This window comes from Carcharhinus amblyrhynchos, chromosome 10 (genome assembly GCF_965287045.1).
Source record: "Carcharhinus amblyrhynchos chromosome 10, sCarAmb.v2.hapA, whole genome shotgun sequence".
NCBI classification, from domain to species: domain Eukaryota; kingdom Metazoa; phylum Chordata; class Chondrichthyes; order Carcharhiniformes; family Carcharhinidae; genus Carcharhinus; species Carcharhinus amblyrhynchos.
In genome coordinates this window covers 79,762,689-79,786,437 of record NC_137333.1, presented here as the reverse complement: position 1 = coordinate 79,786,437, position 23,749 = coordinate 79,762,689, and the positions used below count along the sequence as shown (strand labels likewise).

General features: G+C 41.6%; 1 protein-coding gene across 1 annotated transcript in view; it reads right to left on the bottom strand.

The window, feature by feature from the left end:
• Positions 1–1,649: 1,649 nt before the first annotated feature.
• The window catches only part of kl (klotho), an 89,356-nt gene continuing 67,256 nt past the window's right edge, over positions 1,650–23,749 (bottom strand). Inside the window, exons 4-5 of the mRNA XM_080197454.1 lie at positions 7,402–8,542; positions 1,650–3,167 (exon numbers count right to left, since the gene is read on the bottom strand). Coding sequence (XP_080053580.1) covers positions 2,839–3,167; positions 7,402–8,542 — 1,470 coding nt within the window. The 3' untranslated portion in view covers positions 1,650–2,838. The remainder of the gene's footprint in view (positions 3,168–7,401; positions 8,543–23,749) is intronic.

Genomic DNA, 23,749 nt, shown 5'->3' with positions numbered 1-23,749 from the left:
ATCGGAGTTGAGGAGGAACTTCTTCACTCAAAGGGTGGTGAATCTCTGGAATTCTCTGCCCATTGAAGTGGTGGAGGCTACCTCGCTAAATATATTTAAGTCACAGGTAGATAGGTTTTTGATAGACAAGGGAATTAAGGGTTATGGGGAGAAAGCGGGAAGGTGAAACTGATCCACTTCAGATCAACTATGATCTTATTGAATGGTGGGGCAGGTTCGAAGGGCTAGATGGCCTGCTCCTGCTCCTATTTCTTATGTTCTTAAATGAACCCATGATATCCAGAGCCATATTGAATACTTAGGACAATTGTAAGTCACATCAATTAGCAATTTTGATAACCAATTTAAATAAACTAGAACAGATGGCAATGGCTGTTGCTACACTTTTTTAATTGAGTACTTCTCTGTAATTAAATATTATCACATGCAACTTTTACAAAGAAAAAAATTCTTCATGCTTTATTTATAAATAGCAGACTCCTCATTACAATGAACAATAACTAAACTGTATATTAACACTCAAATATACACATTGAAAAATATATTTTCAACACTTTTTTCTGTTTAGAATGATACATAGCTAAGTCAGGCTCTTTAAGCTCTGCCTGATTTCCAGACGTTTTGAGAGCTGCCTGTGTCTGTTTCTCTATTTCTTCAAATGATAATGCATTTCTTTTGGATGTATGTTTATTAGGGATATGCACACAGTTGGATATAAGGATGCTAAAGTACAAATATCAGTTTGTTTGCAAATGTCTTTTACATTTTTTTTTCAGGACACCCTAGAATAAAAATCAAATTATCCTGTGGTCAATCCTGAAAATGAGATGATTGGCAAATTCAATAAGACTCATTTTTGTAAAGAGATGGATAGTTAAACTAAACAATACTATAGTTATCAACATTGCTATAAACAAGCAAATGGCTGCAAGCAGAAGAAATGATTTGTCTAGAGCTAGAAGTTTTAACATTTTTGAGAAGAAGCTTCCAAATGGCTCTAGTCTTTCAAATGACAACATATATTTTCCAGTAAATTCCTGATATCTGCTTTATGTCTTGACTTTCTGTCTGATATATACTGGCACAGCATATCATTGTCAAACACCAGATGAGAAACAATTGAACAACTTGCGAACCTCCCTAACTACCAGAATGCACCAAACTCTGAACAAGGCTGACTTTCATTCTTTTCTGTCCCCAATCAGTCAATTCTTGTCTTTGGCAGCCTGCCCACTATAGGGATTGATCAGATGAGAAACTGTGGAAGGAATAACTTGATTCTTCATCCTACAGACCAACATGGTCGTGCACTGATGTACTGTACGAATGGGTGGTCTTTCTGTATATTTGATGGTTAATATAATAAAGGATTAGAGAATCATCAAATGATTATGGCACCAAAGGAGGTCATTCATCCTGCCTATGTCTGTGTTGGCCTTCTGCAAGCACCACTCATCCTTGGCCACCCCCTGCCTTTTGCCCATAATCCAACAAATGTTTCTTCAGATAATTATCCAAATCCCTTTGAAAAACCATCACTGAATCTGCTTCCACCATACTCTGAAGCAATGCATTCCAAATCCTAACCATATTCTGTGTAAAATTGATTTTCCTCATGTCTTCTTTGGTTCTATTACCTTTTGGTCTTTTGGTTTGTGACCTTTCCACTGACGGCAACACTTTCTATTTGCTTTGGACAGCCCTCCTGTCCAAAGATCAGTGGTGAATGTTGCTGATCCTGTACAGGTGCTGGTGGCCTGCCCCATTATGATTAGGGCAATAATCTCATTACTTGGATTGGGATCTATGGTAAGCTTCATAGGAAATCGAGAGAGCTGCTCCTCCACACTTTTGCAGAGCGAGCTTCCCAGGATTTCTTAATCCATTGTTTCCTTGAAATAAACTAAGAGACAAATTGTCTTTAGTGCTCTCGATGCACAACTTTACTCACCGCGTTATGCCTGTTGAAAATTTGGGACCACCCTGATTGGCAGCCCCATTCATTTCGATGAGATATAAAAAGTGAAGCCATGAGATGGATATTCTACTAGATTTCAGCTATCTGCTCCATGCAAGGCACTGCAGATGGATGTAACTTTAAAATTGTAATAGTGTCACTTTTTGACAACGATGCTCCTGATCTGTTCGGGTGGTTCCATACTATGCTTGAAATTTGATTCACACTTCAACTCAAATAGAAGAGTGGTTTGTCATTGGTTCAATTCATTGCCACGTGTAGCACTGGACCATGCAGATTAGGATAGATTCACATCTGGTCTCTATCCTGAGTTAGCTAGTTTTAAATAGGTTGCTCATTTAGATGTTACATCTGGCCTTGTCTAAGGAAGAAGGCATACTTCCCCTGACCCCTATGTAATGTTGAGTGTATGAGTACATTTTGACTTGATGTAACAGTGGCAAAAATATTGTTTTGGCAACAGGTCGTGCTACGTCTTCCCCAATTTTTATTGGCTTTGATAAAAATAAATACCAGGGAGGAGGTAAAATGGCTTGCCAGTTCCCAACACTAAACGCAAAGAAAACATAATCACCTAGTATGTGTGACTGAAGGGCAAAGACAAGATTGGGACCAACTGATATTCCTCCGCAGTCAAATACGCACTCACTGTCTAGACTCAGTTATGTTAAGTAATAAATGGGTGAAAAATTGAGCCACTGCCTTCAGGACACGGCTGGAAAATGTTATTTTCAGAAAGGAAAGGAAAATTAGAACCAGAAGCTAATGCTGGGATAGCAACCAGACAGAACAACTTTAAACATCACTCTCATTACATTATAAATGACCACCTTTCTCACAACAATTTCTCTATACACACTTCACTTATATTTTCTGCATCTTTTTGTAGAATAATAAATAATTATAAACATAGTTGCTGTAAAAACACTTAAAGTACACAATGCAAAAATTAGTAATTGTTTTCTTAAATACAAAGGATTACATTCCGTGGAAGAATATAAATCTTGATAACATTTTGCACTGGTGTTTTCTGATATAGGGAATCCGCCATTGTCCACAATTCTCCTGTAATATTCAACAGAGAGTTTAGCTGCTCGATTTGAAGTGTAGAAGCCATAGTTTGGTTTGTCGATATCTCTCAAGGCCCAAGCAAAATAGCCGCGAATATTTACTCCATCTAGTTTTAAAGCTGGAAGATAAATTGCACAAATGACAGGATAAATTTCATGATGCCCACAACTATAACTTAAACATTTCTAAAGATGTTCATTAATTTAAATTTATATACTGCTCTGTCACAGCTTTCGGCTATCTCAGCTTTGACAAGGACATGAACCCCAGGCAATAACAGATCAGATGTCTGTTATATATTGTGCTTGAATTTCTCTGATAATTTTAATCATGTTTCACAACGGGCCAACGATCCACCAACACCTAGCTGAAGCTGGATTTGATGTCCTTCTCAATGTCCCTCCTGCTGTTAGGCTATTTGTTGCAGGGGTAAATGTGGTAGTCAAGTTGTCCACCACAAGATCCACAGTAGGCAGATCAGGTGCACGATAAGATGTTTGTTTGAGTCAAGTTGGTTTGCCATGATATGGAGATATCGGCATTGGACTGGGGTGGGCACAGTAAGAAGTCTCACAAAACCAGGTTAAACTCCAACAAGTTTATTTGGAATCACAAGCTTTTGGAGCATTGTCCCTTCATCAGGTGAATGGGCCACTCACTCGCTGAAGGAACAGCTTTCCAAAAGCTTGTGATTCCAAATAAATCTACTGGGCTTTAACCTGGTTTTGTGACAGTTCTTAAAGTTGGTTGAGCAGTGAGTACTCGGTAAGTAAGTGGAAGAACTTGCTGCTCCTTTTAATATGTGGCTGTTGGATCTTTTCTATCCCTCAAAGCATATCTTAACAATTCATACTTCAGGCAATGCTGATGGAATCTGAAACAGAACCAGCTTCTGCTGTGATGCCACCTGATTGCATGCAGTCATGTCCCAGTTGTGAATCTTTGAACTCACTATCTCTCTCCCTTCCTACACATCAAGAGGGCCCTTTATGTTCTCTTTACAACTCACGTCAACTCAGAAATTTCATGAGTCTCTCTGAGGGCTTTATAAAACTCTCAAGAGGTTTCAAGTACAAGAGCAGGGATGTGTTGTTGCAACTATACAGGGCCTTGGTGAGGCCACACCTAGAATATTGTGTGCCGTTTGATCTCTTTTTTTGAGGAAGGATGTTCTTGCTCTCAAAGGAGCGCAGTGAAGGTTTACCACGCTGATTCTGGGGATGGCGGGTCTGATGTATGAGGAGAGATTGACTAGGTTAGGATTGTTTTTGCTGGAGTTCTGTCGAATGAGGGGGAATCACATAGAGACTTACAAAATTCTAACAGGACTAGATAGGCTAGATGCAGGAAGGTTTTTAAAATTGCTAAAGATTTTGATACAGTAAATACAGAAAGAATGTTTACTCTTGTGGTGCAGATTATAACTAGAGGCAAGCAATAGAAGATATCCACTAAGAAATCCAACAGGGAATTCAGAAGAAACTTCTTTATTCAAAGAGTGTTGAAGGTGTGGAACTCGTTACTGCTGGGGGGGGGGGGCGGTGGGGGGGGGGGGTTGGGGGGGGGGGCGGTTGGGGGGGGCGGTGGTTGGTGGTGAATGGAATAAAAGGTTATGGGGAGAAAGCAGGATTAGGCTATTGAGTTGGATGATCAGCCATGATCATGATGAATTGCAGAGCAGACTCAAAGGGCCGAATGGCCTCCACTTGCTCCTATCTTCTATGTTTCTATGTTAAAGAGTCCAAGGAAAGATAACCAACCTGGAGCATACAGCCCACCCACCTGTAATTTTGAATGTTTTGTCTTTTTATGGCAAAGAACAAGGGAGTGATAGATAGAAATAAATAATGGTTTAATTAGTAAATAAGCAAAGAAGCTCACAAAGACTGAAGAACCCTCTCTGGTTGATGTCAGCACCTGCTTGCGACTGGCTCCAACTTTATCACTTTACCTTTTAGTCAGCATTATACCACCCAACTCTTGTCAAAATGCAGTTCTTCACCTTCAGGTCGTTATTTACTTGGGCCAAGATGTTGCCTTCTGCTGTCAGAGTCCTAAACCACACTTCCATTCCTTCGATTTCTCAAATAGTCTCATTACTGATGTCCCAACACCCACCCTTCTCGAACTTCAACTTCCACTCCATAACGCTTATTCTCTCATGCCTTCTTGGGTGCATATCACTCCCAGCACCAAGCCCCTCTGTCCCCTGCCCTCTAATGTATCCATTGCTCTCATTTACAGATCTTTCCATGATCTTGTTCCACATTACTTTCTCCAGCTGCGTATCCCAGCTTTTCCATTCTGCATCTTCTGCCCCATCATTGGAGATAATTTCTGTGTCCAATTTTAGCCAATTCAAAACCCGCTCACTTAAAAAAAGAGTTAAAATTGGGCCAAAATTTTCCAGTTGGTCAACCCGTTGGAACTTTCCTTCTCACCATTGTCCTCTCCAAAATAGCCTCCTTAAAGCATATATTCAATGCTGATGCCTTTACCCTGCTTTCCCCTTTGCTCTGTGTTGTTCCTTTGCTATATCAATGCAACTTGCTGTTGTTGCAAAGGTAGAGCGAGTGAGAAATTGAGAAAGCTACAATCACAAGATTGCCACCAGATAAGGAAGGCCAACTGATGACTTTAATTCACTCATGCAGATGCAAGACAGTAACAAGAAACAAAGGAAAAAGCAAAATCAAAAATCAAAAGAAAGCAGGAAAACCAGCAGCCATGACTTCTGGAGGAGAATATTTGATTTGATTTGATTTACTGTCACATGTATTATTATACTGCTAACAGTATTGTTTCTTGCGCACTATATATGAATTAGTATACATGAAAAGTATTGTTTCCTATGTGCTACACAGAAAAGCATACCATTCATAGAGAATGAAAGGAGAGACTGCAAAATATAGTGTTACAGTCATAACTAGGGTGTAGATAAAAATCAACCTAGCACAAGGTAGGTCCATTCAAAAGTCTGATGGCAGCAGGGAAGAATCACAGAAGCCCTACAGTGCAGAAAGAGGTCATTTGGCCCATTGAGTCTGCACTGACCACAATCCCACCCAGGCCCTACCCCCTTATCCCTACATAATCCCTCTAACCTACGCATCTCAGGACAATAAGGGACTACGTTAGCAGGGCCAATCAACCTAACCCACACATCTTTGGACTGTGGGAGGAAACTGGAGCACCCAGAGGAAACCCATGCAGACATGAGGAGAATGTGCAAACACCACACAGACAGTGACCCAAGCCAAGAATTGAACCCAGGTCCCTGGAGCTGTGAAGCAGCAGTGCTAACCACTGTGCTACCGTGCCGCCGTAGGCTTGGAAAAAGCTGTTCTTGAGTCGGTTGGGATGTGACCTCAAACTTTTTCCCAACGGAAGAAGGTGGAAGAGAGTATGTCAGGAGTGTGTGAGGGAAGGGGGGAAAGGAATTTGCATCTACGCTATAAAGAACCTTTCACACCCTTGCGATGAACTTCACAGCACATGAATCGCTTAAAACAAAAAAACCTAAATAAAGCCATGGATCAAAGCACATTGAGAAAAATATGAAAACAAAGAGGGTGCAATCTTACCAGCTCGCCATGCAGGCCGATCAGGGTGGTGAACCAGGAAGATAGTGTGAGAGATGGGCATGAATCAGATTGCTATCTTCCTGGCCCCGTTTAATCAGTGAGAATGGCCTGAAGCTCATTTGTATCAAATTGCCTATATTTAAATGTCTGGTACAGCTGCTTCTGCGCTCCCGAATGCTTTCCACCTTACTGACTAGTCCGTCACACCAGCAAGAATCGCTACTGCTCTGCAATAGTGGGACCATGCACCATAGCTATGCCAGAGGGATCGGAGGCCATTGAAGTCCCCTGGTGGTCGGGGATATGGTCAAGCAGTGCCCATAAGGCAGTGTCCTCTTGGCATGCTGACCATGCCCAGTTGATCACCTTACGTGTGCCTGGTGTAGTGCCAAGGGGGTGGGGCCTTAGTGGGGGTAGGGCCTCAGTGGGTTGGAGCTATGACGGAGAGGGGAGAGAGCTTACGCAAAGGGGCTGGTCATGCAAGAGAGAGGGGGGCTATCCAAGGAGGGCAGCCGTTTTCACACTGTTACGATCCTTAGAAACGTTTTGGGAAAATTCCGCCCTTCATTCCACCCTGTTTGTCTTTTTCCCCATTCCTGCAGTCAGAAGAAATCACCAAAAAATACAAAAAAAATGTAGAGTAAAGATCTGACAATAATCTGGAACCACTGGTAAAGTCTAATTTTCCCTAGCAGCAGCCAGCTCAGACACTAAACATCCATCAAAACTTGTACATTTGTTAAATACAGGGGATAAAGAATGGCTTACCTTTCAGAACTTCATTAATGTAACTCTGAATGTAATAAATCCGTAACTTGTCTTTAGAGGGTGAATCATCATCAATTCCATTGGATGTGATATAGATCGGAACATTGCCATATTTTGATTTTATCCACCGTAAGAGTTTGCGTAAACCGCCTGGCACCACTGCTTTCCCCCCTGGTGATGCCAGCCAGGTAGTGTCTTTCAGGTGCTGCACTTTGAATTCATAACCAGCCTGGGCTTCAGCTTGGCCTTCGAGGTGTACAATATGAGTTGTGTAGTGGTTCAGTGCCACAAAGTCACCGGAGCCACGTATCAGCCTTTTCTCTTCATCGCTAAAGTTGGGCAAGTACGAATTGTGCCATCCGACGTTTTGCCTCTGGCTCTGCCAGTCTCGCATGATGAAGGGGTAGTCCCCATTGCCAAAGATCGGCTCTGCAAACCAACCAATGTCAAACTCCAAGGTCCTAGCCGCGGCCTCAATGTCACTCCTGGAGAAAGGGTCAGCTGGATCCACCCAGTCAGCATGAAGAGAAACAGAGATCTGTCCCTGTTGTGTCCTGCGAAATTCATTGTTATAAAGATGCCAGACTAAAGCATGTGCTTTGATTAAATTGTGGCCTACAATTGTGAAGTTTCTTTTATATCCCAACAAGTGCTTTATGCCATTTGGCTCACTCATGGTTATCCAGAATTTTACTTTGCTTCCCAGCTGTCTGAAACATAGCCTGGCATATTCCACAAAGGCCTGAATGGTCGCCGGGTTCATCCAGCCCCCGGTGTCTTCTAGCATTGAGGGCAGTCGTTGGTCTTCAAGCGTGGGGTGATACAACACAACAACAGGAGTAACATTCACACGTAGAAGCTCACTGACGTAGCATCTGTAATAACGCAGGTTTGCTCGCATCACCTGTGTGGTGTTGCCTGTCGGGAGGATGAGTGACCAGTTGAGGGAGAACTGGAAGTAAGTGGCATGTGTATTTTGCAAGAGGTAAACTTCCTGTCTGATGGTACTGTAGTCAGTGCACTGACTGCCACGAACCTGGCCAATGACTCCTTTAACTTTCACCAGCTTTCCAGTCCCATTAATATCCCATTTGTAAATATTGCGATCAACAAATTGGGGAGTTGTAGGTGTCGTTTCTACCTGAAAATTACAAAAAGACAAAAGTACAGTGCAATACTACTGATCAATACAATATTATTTTAGTCTCTGAATACAATTTCGATTCCTTCCTAATTACTTAAAACTTTAAAAAAATGTTGAAATAGATTGCCATACCAAAAAGATGGGGAAGATGTATCTATTTATTACAGCCCTGGTTTTGTAAAGATTCAGTGACCCTTTTATGCCATATGTTTTCTAAACAGCTTTTATACCACCTTATTCAGAGCCCAGTTAATAATTTCTGGGCTTGCAATATCAGATGTGTCCATTTCACAGAGAAGGCAACCAACAGGCCAACTCATCGAGGCTGACAACTGAGCCACAAGTTTGGTTCAAATCTGAAAGAATTCGGATACTATGGAGATAGGATTTGATGGGGTCAGAGACATTGGCCCGGAATTTTACCATCCCGCCCGCCACGCGAACCGGAGCAGGCGAGGGGCGGACAGTGGAAAGGTCCCTTGACCCTGGGTGGGATTTTACGGTTTCAGGACAAGCGAGGCCATAAAATCCTGCCCTTTTCTTGTCCTTGACATTCCGTATGTTCTAATGACATCAGGTAAAAATATAGAGAGTGGTACAAAAAGATGGCTTGGTTGTGAGTAAACTAGTAAACTACAGTTTAAGCGAATCTCATTTACAAAACCTCATGAATCACAGAAACTAATACGGGATTCTTGTTTGAAACAACAGTCAAATTGGACTGAGTTCCTCCATACCAATGTCAGCTTGACTCAGTATTAGTATTCACTTCTGAGTCAGAAGATCATGCATTGGTCCCCCTGGGCACAAACATGGAATCTAGTTATCACTTCAGTGGAGTACTGAAGGAGTTCAACATAGTCTGAAGTGAAATGTTAATCAGGTGGATGTAAAATGTCCCATGGCAATATCCATAAACAACATGGAGTCGGATCTGGGGGAATTCCTTCAGTGGAAGGGTCAACATTCAACTCTTAACTGTAAGCATTATACAGATTAAGTGTTTATTTATCCAATATGATACTTGTGAGTCCGAGATATGTACAGATTGCCTGCTATATTTGCCCACTAAGAAATAGTGCAGAGTCAGCAGGAGTGCTGCTGCCATTGCTGAAAGTCAGGACATGCCCTGGATGGTTGTGCACCTTCAGATCAGGTAAATGAGATCTGGGATCATTGGTGCCAATTTGGCAGGCCCCAACGGGAGTTCATGGAACAAAGCAGTGAGAGTTTGGAAATCAACTACATTTTGCCTGCTAATTCACATGTATTCTTCACACTGAATGACAGCGTATAAGAGAGATTTTTAAAATTGTTCTATCTTGCTGAACTTGTTTAGTAAAGTCTATTTTTGTTTTTTGCAAAACCAGTGGAATCTTGTAGCTTTATTCATTTAGTAAGCATCTTGAAATTTGTCTATTTTAAACACAAGTTTATTGTTCCTAACCTGAAGAGCTAAAGGAACCCCAAATGATATGGACTATATTAAAAAACCAGTTCAGAATCAGGTTAAACTTTCATATTTATTGACTAGAGATCATGTCATTTCAACAACAGCCTACTGAATCTATAGACCACTTTGTCAGCAGATGCAGAGGCAAGGGTACAGAGCCAACAGACAGAATTGTTGAGCTGATGGTCATATCTACTCTACAAGCATTGCAGAAAAATATGTTTTTCTAGTCCAAATCTTGGGCATCTATAGCATCAAAGGATTACTCAAAAATGGATGGATGAAGTGACCCTCGCAGATCAACAATGCTTACAAGTCCTTAGTTCAACCTTCATTGTTAACGTACTCACTGGGACACTCAAACCTAGCAAGATATGTAGAAGATGTGGACTTCTACGTGCACTGAGGAAATGTCCAACATTCCATCAAATCTGCAAAAGGTGTGGCAGAAAGCGTCGTTGGCAGCAGCAGTGCACTAGAGCAAAGGCTGATTCAGCTACAGTCATGCACTGGTCCAAATAGATCATACACAATTGATTCCTTCAAGTAATAAGAATGACCATCCAGTATCCTGTCAGAAGCACACACATGAAGTGATTGATAAGCCAGGGAATATAATCAGATTAGATGCATTTAGTAGGTTGCCTCACCCAACAAAAACAGAAGATACATCCTTAGGTCTACAGGTTGACTTCATTGACATTGAACTTTAAGGTTTTCTCTGGAACATTCTGCACAATGCAAATGCCAGCAGCTACAAGAAGAAATGGTGAAAGATTCTACACTACAGAAACTGTGGGAAACCATCATCAAAGACTGGTCTGATTCAATTCAGCATATCCACAAACACATGGGACCATTCTGGTCTTATTGGGAAAAGCCAGAAAATCATTTTTAAAGACAGGGTTGATTATCATGCCAGAATCTTTGTGATCTACTATTCTCCAACAACTTCATCACTCACACTTGGGCAAAGGTCAGACAAGAAGACTCTATTAGCCGATGATGAACAATTACATTGAACTCCTGATCAAGAAGAGTGAGGTTTATCAAGTGCATATAACAAGACAGCACAAAACAACAGTGATTCCACATAAAGTTCCTACCCACCCTTTGTCCAGAATCACATCTGACCTCTTTCATGTCCACAGCACTGACTTATTCATCATCTACTACTTCACCAAGTGCCTCACTATTTGACAATTGTACAATAGATCAAGTGCAACTGTCACACCCTAAGTGGTATTTTCAGTTTATCTGATGTTTCTAGAGAGATCATTACGGATAATGGTCTCAATACATTAGTAAATTGTTTCAGGACATCTGTGAGAAATGGAATTTTAATCACACTACCTCTTTTCATTACTCTAGGTCAACTTACCTAGCTGAATGAATGATTCACGTGGTGAAATTCCTAATTCTCAAATGTAGGCAGAACAAGCAAAATTTACACATTGCAACATTACATCTAAAAGTGACACCTTTAATTGCAACATACCATCAGCAGCAGATCTCATGCTTAGCAGATCAGTGCATACCAATCAACTTACTTTTACCCATTCTACTTATTCGGAAACAAGACAGCAACTTCGAAAACTACAACAGAAGATGACCAAATGCACAATAAAAACACAGATACAGTGTTGCCATGTTTACAGTTGGAACATGTTCACATCCAGGATCCCACAGACAACATGTGGCAACCAGCCAAACTGAGAAGGATTTGTTCAGAATCAAGATCCTATGAAATCATTACACTCAAAGGTGCAATGGCGAGGTGTAACTGAGGACAAATTAGATCCATTTCAGCTCTTCACTGCACAGTCCAATTGCATCTTGGACCGGATCCAAAACGCAACCAGGAACAGCACTGAAGAATGACAATCTCATAGATCACATTGAGCAGTTAAAGAAATCTTCAAAGATATTATCACAATATCTGGGCATACCAGCAGATTATCTTCACGCTTAGTTAGGGTTTTAAAGATTCATCAGTTCTATGCACTAATGCAATGGCAACTAAACATGAAAATGTATTGTCAATAGTTATATTTCTTTGAAAGGGTGGGAACAATATTGTCGAAAAGAAAGGGGGATGTTGTAAAGTGTATTTAAGGGATATCAGAATGACATTATTGGAAGGGAAATGTGTAACATGATACTGACTTTTGTTTAGAGAAGAGCACACATGATGTCTTCAAGCTTTATCTCTTCATGAGCCTAGTGTTAATAAATACATCTACAATCCCTTAAGAGCAATTGGTGTCTTGTGACCATAAACAGATTTTTGAAAAGACCTTTAGGAAAAGAAATCTATCATCTTTATCCGGTCTGGCCTTTAAATGATTCCAGTCCCATAGCATAATGGTTTACTCTTAACTCCTCTCTGGAATGTCCTAGCAAGCCACTCAGTTATATCAAACCAGCACAGAGAATACTACATGGGCTCTATCACTTCAAGCAGGCCCACACCTCATTTTCTGGGCAATCATCAATGGGTAACAAAAGCTGGCCTTTCCCATAACACCCCCTCCTAACAATTAATGTTTTAAAAAAGGGAAATAGTAAGCCGAGTTTTGGACTGAACGAAGAAAAGCAATAACAAGTTTAACAATTTCTGGAAGGAAAATTAAATCCAAGGATGTTTGAAGAAAAGATTCAACGGTAGGGAGGCAGCAGATCCAGAGGAGTTAGTTCATGTGTGGCAGATCTACCTGATGTATTCTTTACAAAGAAGTGGTTTTCTTGCTGACTGGACTTCCTTCCTGGCAAGAGACACAAAATAAAAGATGGTGTCAGTAAAGTAAAAGGACCAGCCATACAAATTAGGGCTAGTTCCCTGTCCAAAAACCACGAGGAGGAAGGGGGCACAGTGAATCACCACTTCATCTAGAAGAAGAAAGATTTATAATCTATGAATCCATTATGAAAGTTAATTTCTCTTGGTGAACCATTGATGAATAAATGGCCATTAAACTTTGATGTCCAACTGTTCACTAATCTGACAAGCATGCTTGTCTTAAACAATGGCTTCTGAGCCTCCAGCAAAATTTGTCGGAAGTTCAATGTTTGAACGACTGGTAGGATTCAAATTGCTGGCAGTGTCAAGTTGTAGACTGATTGATCTAGTTATTGAACATCCCTCATACCACATCACCCAAAGTGGAAAATATCTATACCTGTTTGGATCAATAATCAGGTTGATGTGGTGAGACTTGAATTTATATCAAAAGCTTGCACTTTGGTCTTTTATGACAGGGTATGGCTATGCAATATGTCCTTCAGCAAGAGGATATTTACGTTTCCAGCTCTGGACCATTCTGAGGAATGCCAAGTGGAGCCGATCAGGTGTTTGAGATACATGACACTACAGTTTCATTCAGACAAGGAAGGCATTCACAGATTAGTAATCTTCAGAAAGCAGTGATTTAAAATAGCCTAAAATAGGCTAAGAATGAAGCCTAGGTAAGCTTCCATAAGCCTTGAATCACAGAGGTGTTAGTGCAGGATAGACAAGGAAGAAAGTCAAGATCTTAATCGCTGCGCAGATCTGTGCCTTTGCTGAGTTTTGCAATGATTCCTCACTCGGGCACAGGAGACTCATGTTGCACATGGCAAACCTTGTTTTAAAGCACAGGGCAGATCCATTGATGTGGTGTTTAGTCTTTTCTGGAAATGTGTTTGATTCATTCATTAAAGCAAACTCAACCAAGTGAGCAAAGGATGTGGACAGCTAGTAACAGGAAATTCCTCCATGAGCCTCTGAAACTTGCATTGCCCTCAAACTGGTAAATACAATTATATTTTTGATTATTTACACTGTGGCTTTGTTTTGTGAGATTGATTTTAAAATTTTTGCAGAGCTTTTTTCAGTTACTGTTATATTTCTACTTGACTCTTGCTAGTCAGTTGCTTCATTATAATGTGTAACAACTTCAGCTGATAGGATGGGTGTTCATTTAGAATTCCTCTTCAACTCTGGGATTTGGAGGACAAGGCAGATTTCCAGAGGTTTCATCAGAATGATGTCTGGCATCTGTTTATAGATCCTCCATTGCCCTGATCCAAATTGGTCTTCTTGGACACACCTTGGAAACCCACATGAGGGAGGTTGAGAATTGGAATTGAGCCCTCAAGTGGTATTTGGATGTCACAGAGGTTGTAGAATATAGGAGTGTCCACGCCTAATGGTATGAGCACACGTGGGTGTCAGCAAATGACCCTTGCAATGAATTATGTCCAATGAAGCATTAGGATCTTGAAAGATGAGTGTGTGTAGATTTGTAAATTGCATCTTGTGAGTGTGCCATCTTGAAGCATAGTTGTGACATGCCAAGAACAAGCTGTAAGATTGTTGGAGCTTGGAATGGGTGTGAGAAGCAATACACAGTAAGAAAACCTTGACCTTTTGACAAAATACATAGCAAGGTAGTGGTTCCTTGCCCAGACTTGATTATGACTAAGCTTCTTCCCCTTCTGATCATAGTTACTGCGAGACAGCATGCAGCCTGCCTATGACCTGTTGCCGCCAGTGGTGCTATGACACCCTCCGGGATGGGTGTTCCATTGGACAGCCCTCCTCACACACAGCTGCATGTCCATTTAGCCATTCCCATAGAAAGGAGACAAGTTCCTGTCCCAAATATTCATCTGTTCACAGAATCAATTTTTATGTCACCACACTGAGATTCCTTTCATTTTATTTAATCCTGACACTCCCCCGCAAATGCTGCTAGCAGCCATGAGACTTGGACAAAATCTACAATCAAGGAAACTGGCAACTATAAAATTAGCTGTCAAATTGGAATTCATGGACAGACATGGTCTATTTGAGCAACTTTCTAAAGGTGCTAATATAAATTCCAACAACTCAGTTGCAAGCTTGAAGAAAAGTCATTGTCACTCCAAGGTTTTATTTGAGACGTCAATGTTTTGAGAATAAAATGCAGTCAATGTTATTTTAACCAACTCTCAGTAATGGAGCTGGCAAGTTGGAGATTGAGGAAAATAACTTAATGAAAGGCACCCTCTTTTAATCATTCTCAGAGAAGGTTCAAGTCCTAAAGATCCAGTGATCTTACTACAAGAAGAAATTATGCTACATTATTTCATCACCATCAGTAAGATCTTAATCCGATTGCTGATGAACGAATATTAATTAGGTATAGTAATTCAATCTATATACAAATAGTCTATAGAGAAAGAGTAAATGACATGGAATTTTTGAGGAATGCTTGAGGACACTGCCAACGAGGAGGCAAGGGACTAAGATCAAGTTATGGACAATGGATCCGTTTCTAATTATTACATGCTCTCAGCAGATAAGAGATGCCAACTCCAGAGTCTGGACAGCTAGCTGGAAAAATCAAGTGCCCTCTCCTGTTTAGATAGACAGTACTTTACATGGTAAAGTATGGAAACTGAAGGATTCCTGTATCACATGAGCATGAAAATATCCTGCAGCCAATGGATTATCTACAACAGTTTTTTTTATTTGTTCATGGAATGTGGGCATCAGTGGTTGGACCAGCATTTAGAAGAGAAGAATCCCTAGAATGCAGAAGGAGTCTATTCAACCCATCGAGCCTACACCAATGACAATCCCACCCAGAATCTATCACTGTAACCCCATGCATTTACCCTGACACCAAAGGGCAATTTAGCATGGCCAAGTAGCCTAAACCGCACATCTTTGGATTGTGGGAGGAAACCAGAGCAACCGGAGGAAACCCACACAGACACAGGGAGAACATGCAAACTCCACACAGTCACCCGAGGCCAGAATCAAACCCAGGTCCCTGGCACTGTGAGGCAGCAATGCTAACCACTGTGCCACCATGCCGCCCAAATATTTATTACCCATCCCTGAAGGCAATTAAGAGTCAATCATATTGCTGTGGGTCTGGAGTCACATGTAAGCCAAACCAGATAAGGACAGCAGATTTCCTTCAACTACTTTTTAACCTCTTGCCCTCACTTTCATTTTTGTTACTTATTCTTTCATTGCATGTGGGTGTTATTGGCATTTGCTGCCCATCCCAAATTTCCCTTCAGAAGGAATAAGTCTCATCATGGAAAAGTTCCTTTGTAAGGTGAAATCCTTCAGACTTAGCCAAAAAGTACTGAATAATATTCCTAGATTGAAGAATGCAGGTACCAGGAGCATACTTTTGACCAAATCCCTAATTCTGGTGGATAAATGGACCTTATTGTGGAGCTGCTCAACTGGAGGTTTGGAGACTGGGAATGTGCACAGCCTAGGCCACAAGAGAAAACCCTGATTTCCAAGAATCCACGCAAGATCTATCGTTCTGTAGTAGAAAGGCCAGCATGGTGAAGCTCCTTGAAAGAAAGCACAGTGGCACCTCCTGTGCTACTGTTTGGTAACAGGCTGCACATTGAGAGATCGGAATCTTTTCCTATTAATGTATATTGATCCAGGTCATAATGTGATTAAATGAGTGCCATCTATGATTGTTGTAGACCTTGGTGAATGCTGCTATTTGATAATATTGCAATGCCCTGAGACATTGCTGCTGATCGTCCAGGAAGATGATGAGGTCATACCTTGCTTGATATTCTTCTACACGTCTTTCTGGATGTCCTGAGTGGCACTCTCTACAATTACTCCATAACATTGAAGCTTTCTTTAAATGTAGACAACTCTGGAAAAACAACATTTATTTCCTGATTCTAATTATCCTGAAGACATTAAGAGTCAAACATATAATGCAAGACAGGAGTTGTATGTAGGCCAAACCATGCAGAGGAGTAATTCCCTGTCCTGAAGGTAATAAGTGAACTCAAGGGGTCTTTACAACAACCCATAAGTTTTACGATCACTTTTTGTTTGCGTGCAGGCCCCAAAATCACCAGGTTTCTTCAAATTCAATTTCACAACTTGTGTGATGGGATTTTAAATCAAGAGATGTGGATTATCAGTCCACTAGCATAACCAGTCCACTACCATAACCAGTCCAGTACCCTAACTAATCCATTACCATAACCAGTCCAGTACTATAACCATTCCACTTACCATAACCGATCCAGTACTATAATCTGTCCAGTGTCATAACCAGTTCAGTATTATAGCCAGTCCAGTACTATAACCAGTCCAGTATTATAACCAGTCCAGTACTATAATCAGTCCAGTACTATAACCAGTCCAGTATTATAACCAGTCCAGTGCCATAACCATTACACAATCTCTGTTGCTTTAATAACACTGATTGAATGATATCTATTGAGAAAAGCAGCTCTGTTTGGGACTCAGCTCTGTGACAACTTGCTTTGGAAAGCCTGGTCACAGTTCCTCAGTCGAGTGTAGTTCCAAGTTTCTCTGCCTGTACACGCTACTGGTTCTCTCTTGTTTTCTCCTCCTCTTTCAGGGAGTAAAAGGAATCCTCCCTGTGGATGCCATTGTGCCCTGTCAGAAAAAGGGAGGGAGTAAATGACAGCCCCCTCAGCAAATGGCACAAAATCTCAACCTCAGGAGCAAACACAAAAATAAAAATACCATGATAGCAGGATTTCACCCAATATATGTGAAAATGTAAGCTTGTATCTTTAGCCTGTAGAACTGAGGTCAGCATGGTGGCATAGTGGTTAGCACTGCTGCCTCACAGCGCCAAGAACCCAGGTTTAATTCTGGCCTCGGTTGACTGCCTGTGTAGAGTGCGCATGTTCTCCCCGTGTCTGTGTGGGTTTCCTCCAAAGATGTGCAGATTAGGTTGACTGGCCATGATAAATTGCCCCTTAGTGTCAGGTAGATTAGCAAGGGTAAATACATGGGTTACGGGTTAGGCCTAGTTGGGATTGTGGTTGGTACAGGCTCAATGGGCAGAATGGCCTCCTTCTGCACTGTCAGGATTCTATGATTCTGTGACATTATTAGGAGACAGTAGAAGTAAGGCGGTCATGACAGAAATAGGACTTACCAAGCCTTAATATAATTACTGTCTCATTTACATATAACATCCAACAATGGGTGGCTGGCTATCAGAATTGAGAGTGGGAAATGGGGTTTGGACAGCAATTAAATCCTTCCAAGTTCCCATCATCACCCATTCCACTGATGTCACCAAATCGGGCAGGTTGTTAGGTAATTCCAGGGTTGGGGAGATTTTCCTCTGAATTGGCCTACATCGTGCCTGATTGGGACATCATAGAGTCAGGGATTTTCTCAGAGCTATTCTTACAATACCAAAAATACTTCACTGTTAGTATAATTAAACTTGCCAACCTCAATGCCCACCATACCCTGTGAAGACAGGTCCTGTTCTCCGACAATGCTGCCCACCCCTTTTGACAAGCACCTAAAACCAAAATTCAAAATGAAAAAGGATTTTTTAAAAAAACATTTATTAGTCAATACACAAAATCAGGTCATTATGTTTGGACGACAGAATCTTAACATTGAAAAATTTGTTTAACATCAAATTTTATGTTTCTTGAGTGCATTTTGAGCATTACTAATATCTTACTGAATATATTTCTTGAAGTGTTTTGTCCAAAAATGTTACGCATTTGCTGAGATAATCTTCTCTCCAAATAAAGCGATGAGGTCATTCTGGTGTGCTAATGAATGTGGCCACTGGAGGGAGCTGAACAGCAGGGAAGTGTGCTGGACTGAAGGAAAACTGAAAAATTGCGAATGTTAAATCTTCTTTTCAAGATAGGAGAGAGGCAGGAACAGGAAACTACAAGTCAGTTAGCTTCATAATTGCCATAGGGAAAATGCCAGATTTTAATATTAATGAGGTTATAGCTGGGTACTTAGAAAATCTCAAGTAATCAGGCAGAGTCAACATGGTTTTGTGAAAGGGAAATCATGTTTGACTAAGTTCATACAGAATCACAGAAATCTTACAGTGCAGAAGGAGACCATTTGACCCATTTAGTCTGCACTAGCTCTCTGACAGTGCATTTTACCAGTCCCACTCCCATGTCTCAGCAGGTCTGACAGCATCTAAGGGGAGAGAATAGAGTCAAAGTTTTGAGTCTGGAAGATCCTTTGTCAGAGTTCTTCCCGCAGATGCTGAGACCAAACCTCAGACCAGCTGAGATTTTTCAGCATTTTCTGTTTTTGTTTCAGATTCCAGCATCTGCAGTATTTTGCTTTGACTACTCCCACGTCTTTTCCCCATAACCTTGCACATTCTTCCTTTTCAAAGTATTTACATTCTATATCAATGACTTCCTTTCAGGCCCATTGATGGCTCTGCACAGTGTATCACGTAAAAGATAGGATTGGAAGTAAGCCAGCCAGCCCTTCAAGCCTGCTCAGCCTTTCAAGAAAATCCAAGCTGACCTAACTCCCTCCACCCTCCTGCACCATCTCCATATCTCTCAATTCCCTTAGTACCAAAAATCTGTCTTGAAAACCAATCAGCATCCGCAGCTCCCTGAGTTATATAAAAAAAACATAACCTCTGGGTGAAAAATGTTTTCCTCGTCTCATTCCTAAATGGTCACCTCCTTAATCTGAGACTGTGACCCATGTTATAGATTCCCCTGCCAACAGAAATATCTTGTCAATAACATGTCAAGCTCTTAGTAATGTTATATATTTCAATTAGATCACCTCCCATTCTTCTCAATTCTGGGTTGACTTAACTCCCTTTCATAGATCAATTCTCTCAACCCAGGAAGCAGCCTAGTAAACCTCCAGGAAAGTACAAAACTTCACACAGTACTCCAGGTGTGACCTCACCATTGTCTTATATACTGAAATAAGATTTAGTGATCTGGTAGAACAGGAAAAAGACAAATGTCGAAGCTTTTTACTCATCAGCACATTCACAAGCGTGCCAAATGTAAAGTGCGCTACACCATTGATGATTTTGATGAAGGCACCAGTCGTTCTAAAGATTTGCATTTGTTTTATGACCCTAGATGATAAAAATAGATCACAAAGGGAGAAAAGACCAAAATCTGGATCATTTAGTATGTCATATTTTACATTTTCATAAGATTCAATGTCAAGCGTGTGCGCACCATACATTGCTGTCAATTTAAAGTTATTCTGCAGGAGAAAGACCCAGATGTTACAGGATATGATCTTCTGAAAGTTCAAAGCAGATATTGTTAGATTAACATAAAAGTAAATAGAATATTAGGATGTATTACCAGATACCAAATGAAAAATATTCTACTGGTCTTGATTAGACCTCATTTAGAAAAGTGCACCAAACACTTCATATCAATCATGATGGCAACCAAGAGAAGTCAATCAGCCTTTAACCTGTATGTACCTGTTGACAGCACTGGTGGTGGAAAGCTTCCTGGTGCTGATGTTAAGCCTCTTGTGATTAAGAGAGAGCAATTAGCTGGGATGTTGAATTCCAAAATGGCGGCGCTGGTATTAAGTCAAACTTCAACTCTGCATGTACTTTAACTTAGGGGTGGCACAGTGGTTACCACTGCTGCCTCACAGTGCCAGACACCTGGGTTCAATTCCTGGCTTAGGTCAGTGCCTGTGCAGAGTCTGCATGTTCTCCCCGTGTCTGCCTGGGTTTCCTCCAGGCATTCCGGTTTCCTCCCACAGTCCAAAAGCTATGTTGGCCATGTTAAATTCTCCCTCAATGTACCCAAACAGGCTTTGGGGTGTGGCAACTAAGGGATTTTCGCAGTAACTTCATCGAAGCATTAACGTAAGACTACTTGTGACAAGAATAAATAAACTTTAAAACTTTTACTTTATCCTCTTACACCCAGCTCAACTCACACTTGGGGGTGGGGGGGAGTTTTCCTGTCCTGCCCACCACAGGAATCGTAGCAGGAGGGATGGGTGGGGTGTGCGCAGGGCCGGTGGGGGAGGTGGTGCGCGGGGGTGTTGCAGGCTATGCAAAGGTCTGTTGACCTTGGGCGGGATTTTCCGGTTTTTGGGTGAGTGTGACCAGAAAACCCCGCCCTAGATATCTACACACACTTCTCAGGCAACATTTTGGACCTTTATGGCCAAGCGAAGCACCCAAAAAAACACTGCACAAGGGCTCAAATTCCGTGCTGATCATTTTTGCATGATTTATCAAAAGCAGCAGATTAAATTGGGAAATTATTGAGGACTAAAACACAGAAAGGACAAGATTAAGAACCTCCCCTGTGTTTTAGAAGGTGTTTGTAACTCAGGTCATATTGCACATAATCATTCTTCATACAGAAAACAGGTTGGTTTCTCATGCTAATGGGTTGATCTGCAGCAAACTCCTTCAGGTAGTTTGGAAATTTTATTAAAATCAAGTTGTTAGTTGAACAATTTATGAGTTCAAAATCTTTGTAAGGGCTCAGAATATTGCTGAGCAACAGCATTACAAATTAGCCTTCTAGCAGTGGGGATGTGAGGGTTAAGAAAGAAGAAGAGATACTAACATACACCACATCCTTCTACAGCTCAAACTGACTGTCCAAGACTGCAGGCTCCAAATGATTATCATAGGATCCTTAAACAGAATCAAAGGTATCAGCCTCTGGCATGATATGGTGATGCCAGTGTTGGACTGGGGTAAACACAGTAAGAAGTCTCACAATGCCAGGTTAAAGTCCAACAGATTTATTTGGTAGCACGAGCCACTAGCTTTTGGAGCGCTGCCTCATCCCCAGATGAAGGGGCAGCGCTCCGAAAGCTAGTGGCTTTTGCTACCTGTTGGTCTTTAACCTGGTGTTGTGAGACTTCATACGAAGGCTGACATCACTGGAGCCAAAAGTGGAGCTGGCCTCTTGTGGGCTGATGGAAGGAACTGACCCCTTGTAGCCCATAGTGGGAACTGACCTCTCATGACCAATAGCAGAAACTGACCTCTTGTGGCCGATAGCAGGAACTGACTCCTTGTGGCCATTGGCCGGAACTGACCTCTTGTGGGCTGTTAGCAGGAACTGACCTCTTGTGGGCTGTTAGCAGGAACTGACCCTTTGTGGTCGATAGCGGGAACTGACCTTTTGTGGCTGATAGCCGGAACTGACTTCTTGTGGCTGACAGCTCTTGTCATTGATGGGGATATGGTGGTGATGCACCAGCATCTATTCAGGCATGGTAATGGTCATTGGTGTTGGATAGCATTCTCCCCCACCTCGGGAACAAGCTGAGAGGCCGTCAAGGTTCATCTGACTGTCTTCCCATGTAGCAATCGGCCTCTCAACACCAACAAAGTGATGGCAGGAGTAGAAGGTGGTCCTTAATTAGATCATTCAGTGACTCAATTAGCTACCCAGCAGGCAACTGTGCCACTAAGATGCCACTGCTGGCAATATGTCATGGCATTGGAAAGAGGTCAGACTCTTCTGACACACTTTCCCCTGCCATCCTGCCAACTGTCCTATCCAAAAACCATCTCCAATGAAGGGGGAAAGTTCAACCCATAAAACCATAGAATGGTTTTTCCCCGGGTTGAAATGGTCACTACGAGAGGACACAGATTTAAGGTGCGGGGAGGAAAGTACAGAAGTGATGTTAGGGATAAGTTTTTCACTCAGAGGGTGGTGAGTGAATGGAATCGGCTGCCGTCAGTGGTGGTGGAGGTGAACTCGCTGGGGTCTTTTAAAAGACTTCTGGATGAGTATATGGGGTTTCATGGGATTGGGGGTTATAGATAGGTCTATAGATTGGTAGGTGTTGATGTGATCGGCGCAACTCGTGGGCCGAAGGGCCTGTTTGTGCTGTAGTGTTCTATGTTCTATGTTCTAATGGTTACAGCACAGAAAGAGGCCAATTGGTCATTGTGTCTGTGTCATCTCTCTCTACAATCCCACACCACTGTTTTTTCTCGTAGCCCTGAAAATCTTTTCTCTTCAGAAAATTACCTAATTCCTCTTTAAATTGAATCTGCCTCTCAGGCAGCGTGTTCCAGATCCTAACCACTGACCACATAAAAATATATGCCTTTATCTCACTTCTGCTTCTTTTGCCGATTATTGGAAATGGGTTTCCTCTAGTTCTTGACTGTTTCACAAATATGAACAATTTCTTCTGCCTCTAACTTCAGACTCATCTTGGATCATCATCAAATCCTTACAGTGCAGAAGGAGGCCATTTGACCCATCGAGTCTGTGCTGACTCTCCACAACCACCGACTCTCTCAAAGAGTACTGACTCTCTTACAGAGCACCTCTACCAGGCTCTAACCCCATAACGCCACACATTTACCCCACTAATTCCCCTAACCTACAGATCTTGAGACACTAAGGGACAATTTAGCATGGTCAACACCTAGCCAGCATCTCTTTGGAGTCTGGGAGGAAACTAGAGCACCTGGAGGAAAGCCACGCAGACACAGGGAAAAAGTGCAAACTTTACCCAGACAGTCATTCAAAGTTGGAATAGAACTCGGGTCCCTGGTGCTGTAGGCAGCTGTGCTAATCACTGTGTCACCCTAAATACCTCAATCAATTCTCTTCTCTGAAGAGAGCAGTTTCACCAGTCTATTCACATAAATTAAGTGTCTCATCCCCAACCATTCTTTTAGATTTTTTCTGCACTCTTTAATTCCTTTCTAAAGTTCAACGTCCAGAATTGGACACAATACTCCAGTTGACACTGAACTGTGTTTTATATAGATTCACTATAACCTCTTTGCTTTCGTACTCTAAGCTGCTATTTATAAACGCAAGATCCCATCTGCTTTCTTAATCCACCCTGGGACTTTCAACAATTTATACACATATACCCCTGGTCGTTTTGCTCTCGCATCCTCTTTTAAATTATATCCTTTGTGTTATATTGCCTTTCCTCATTCTTCTGACCAAAACATTTCACT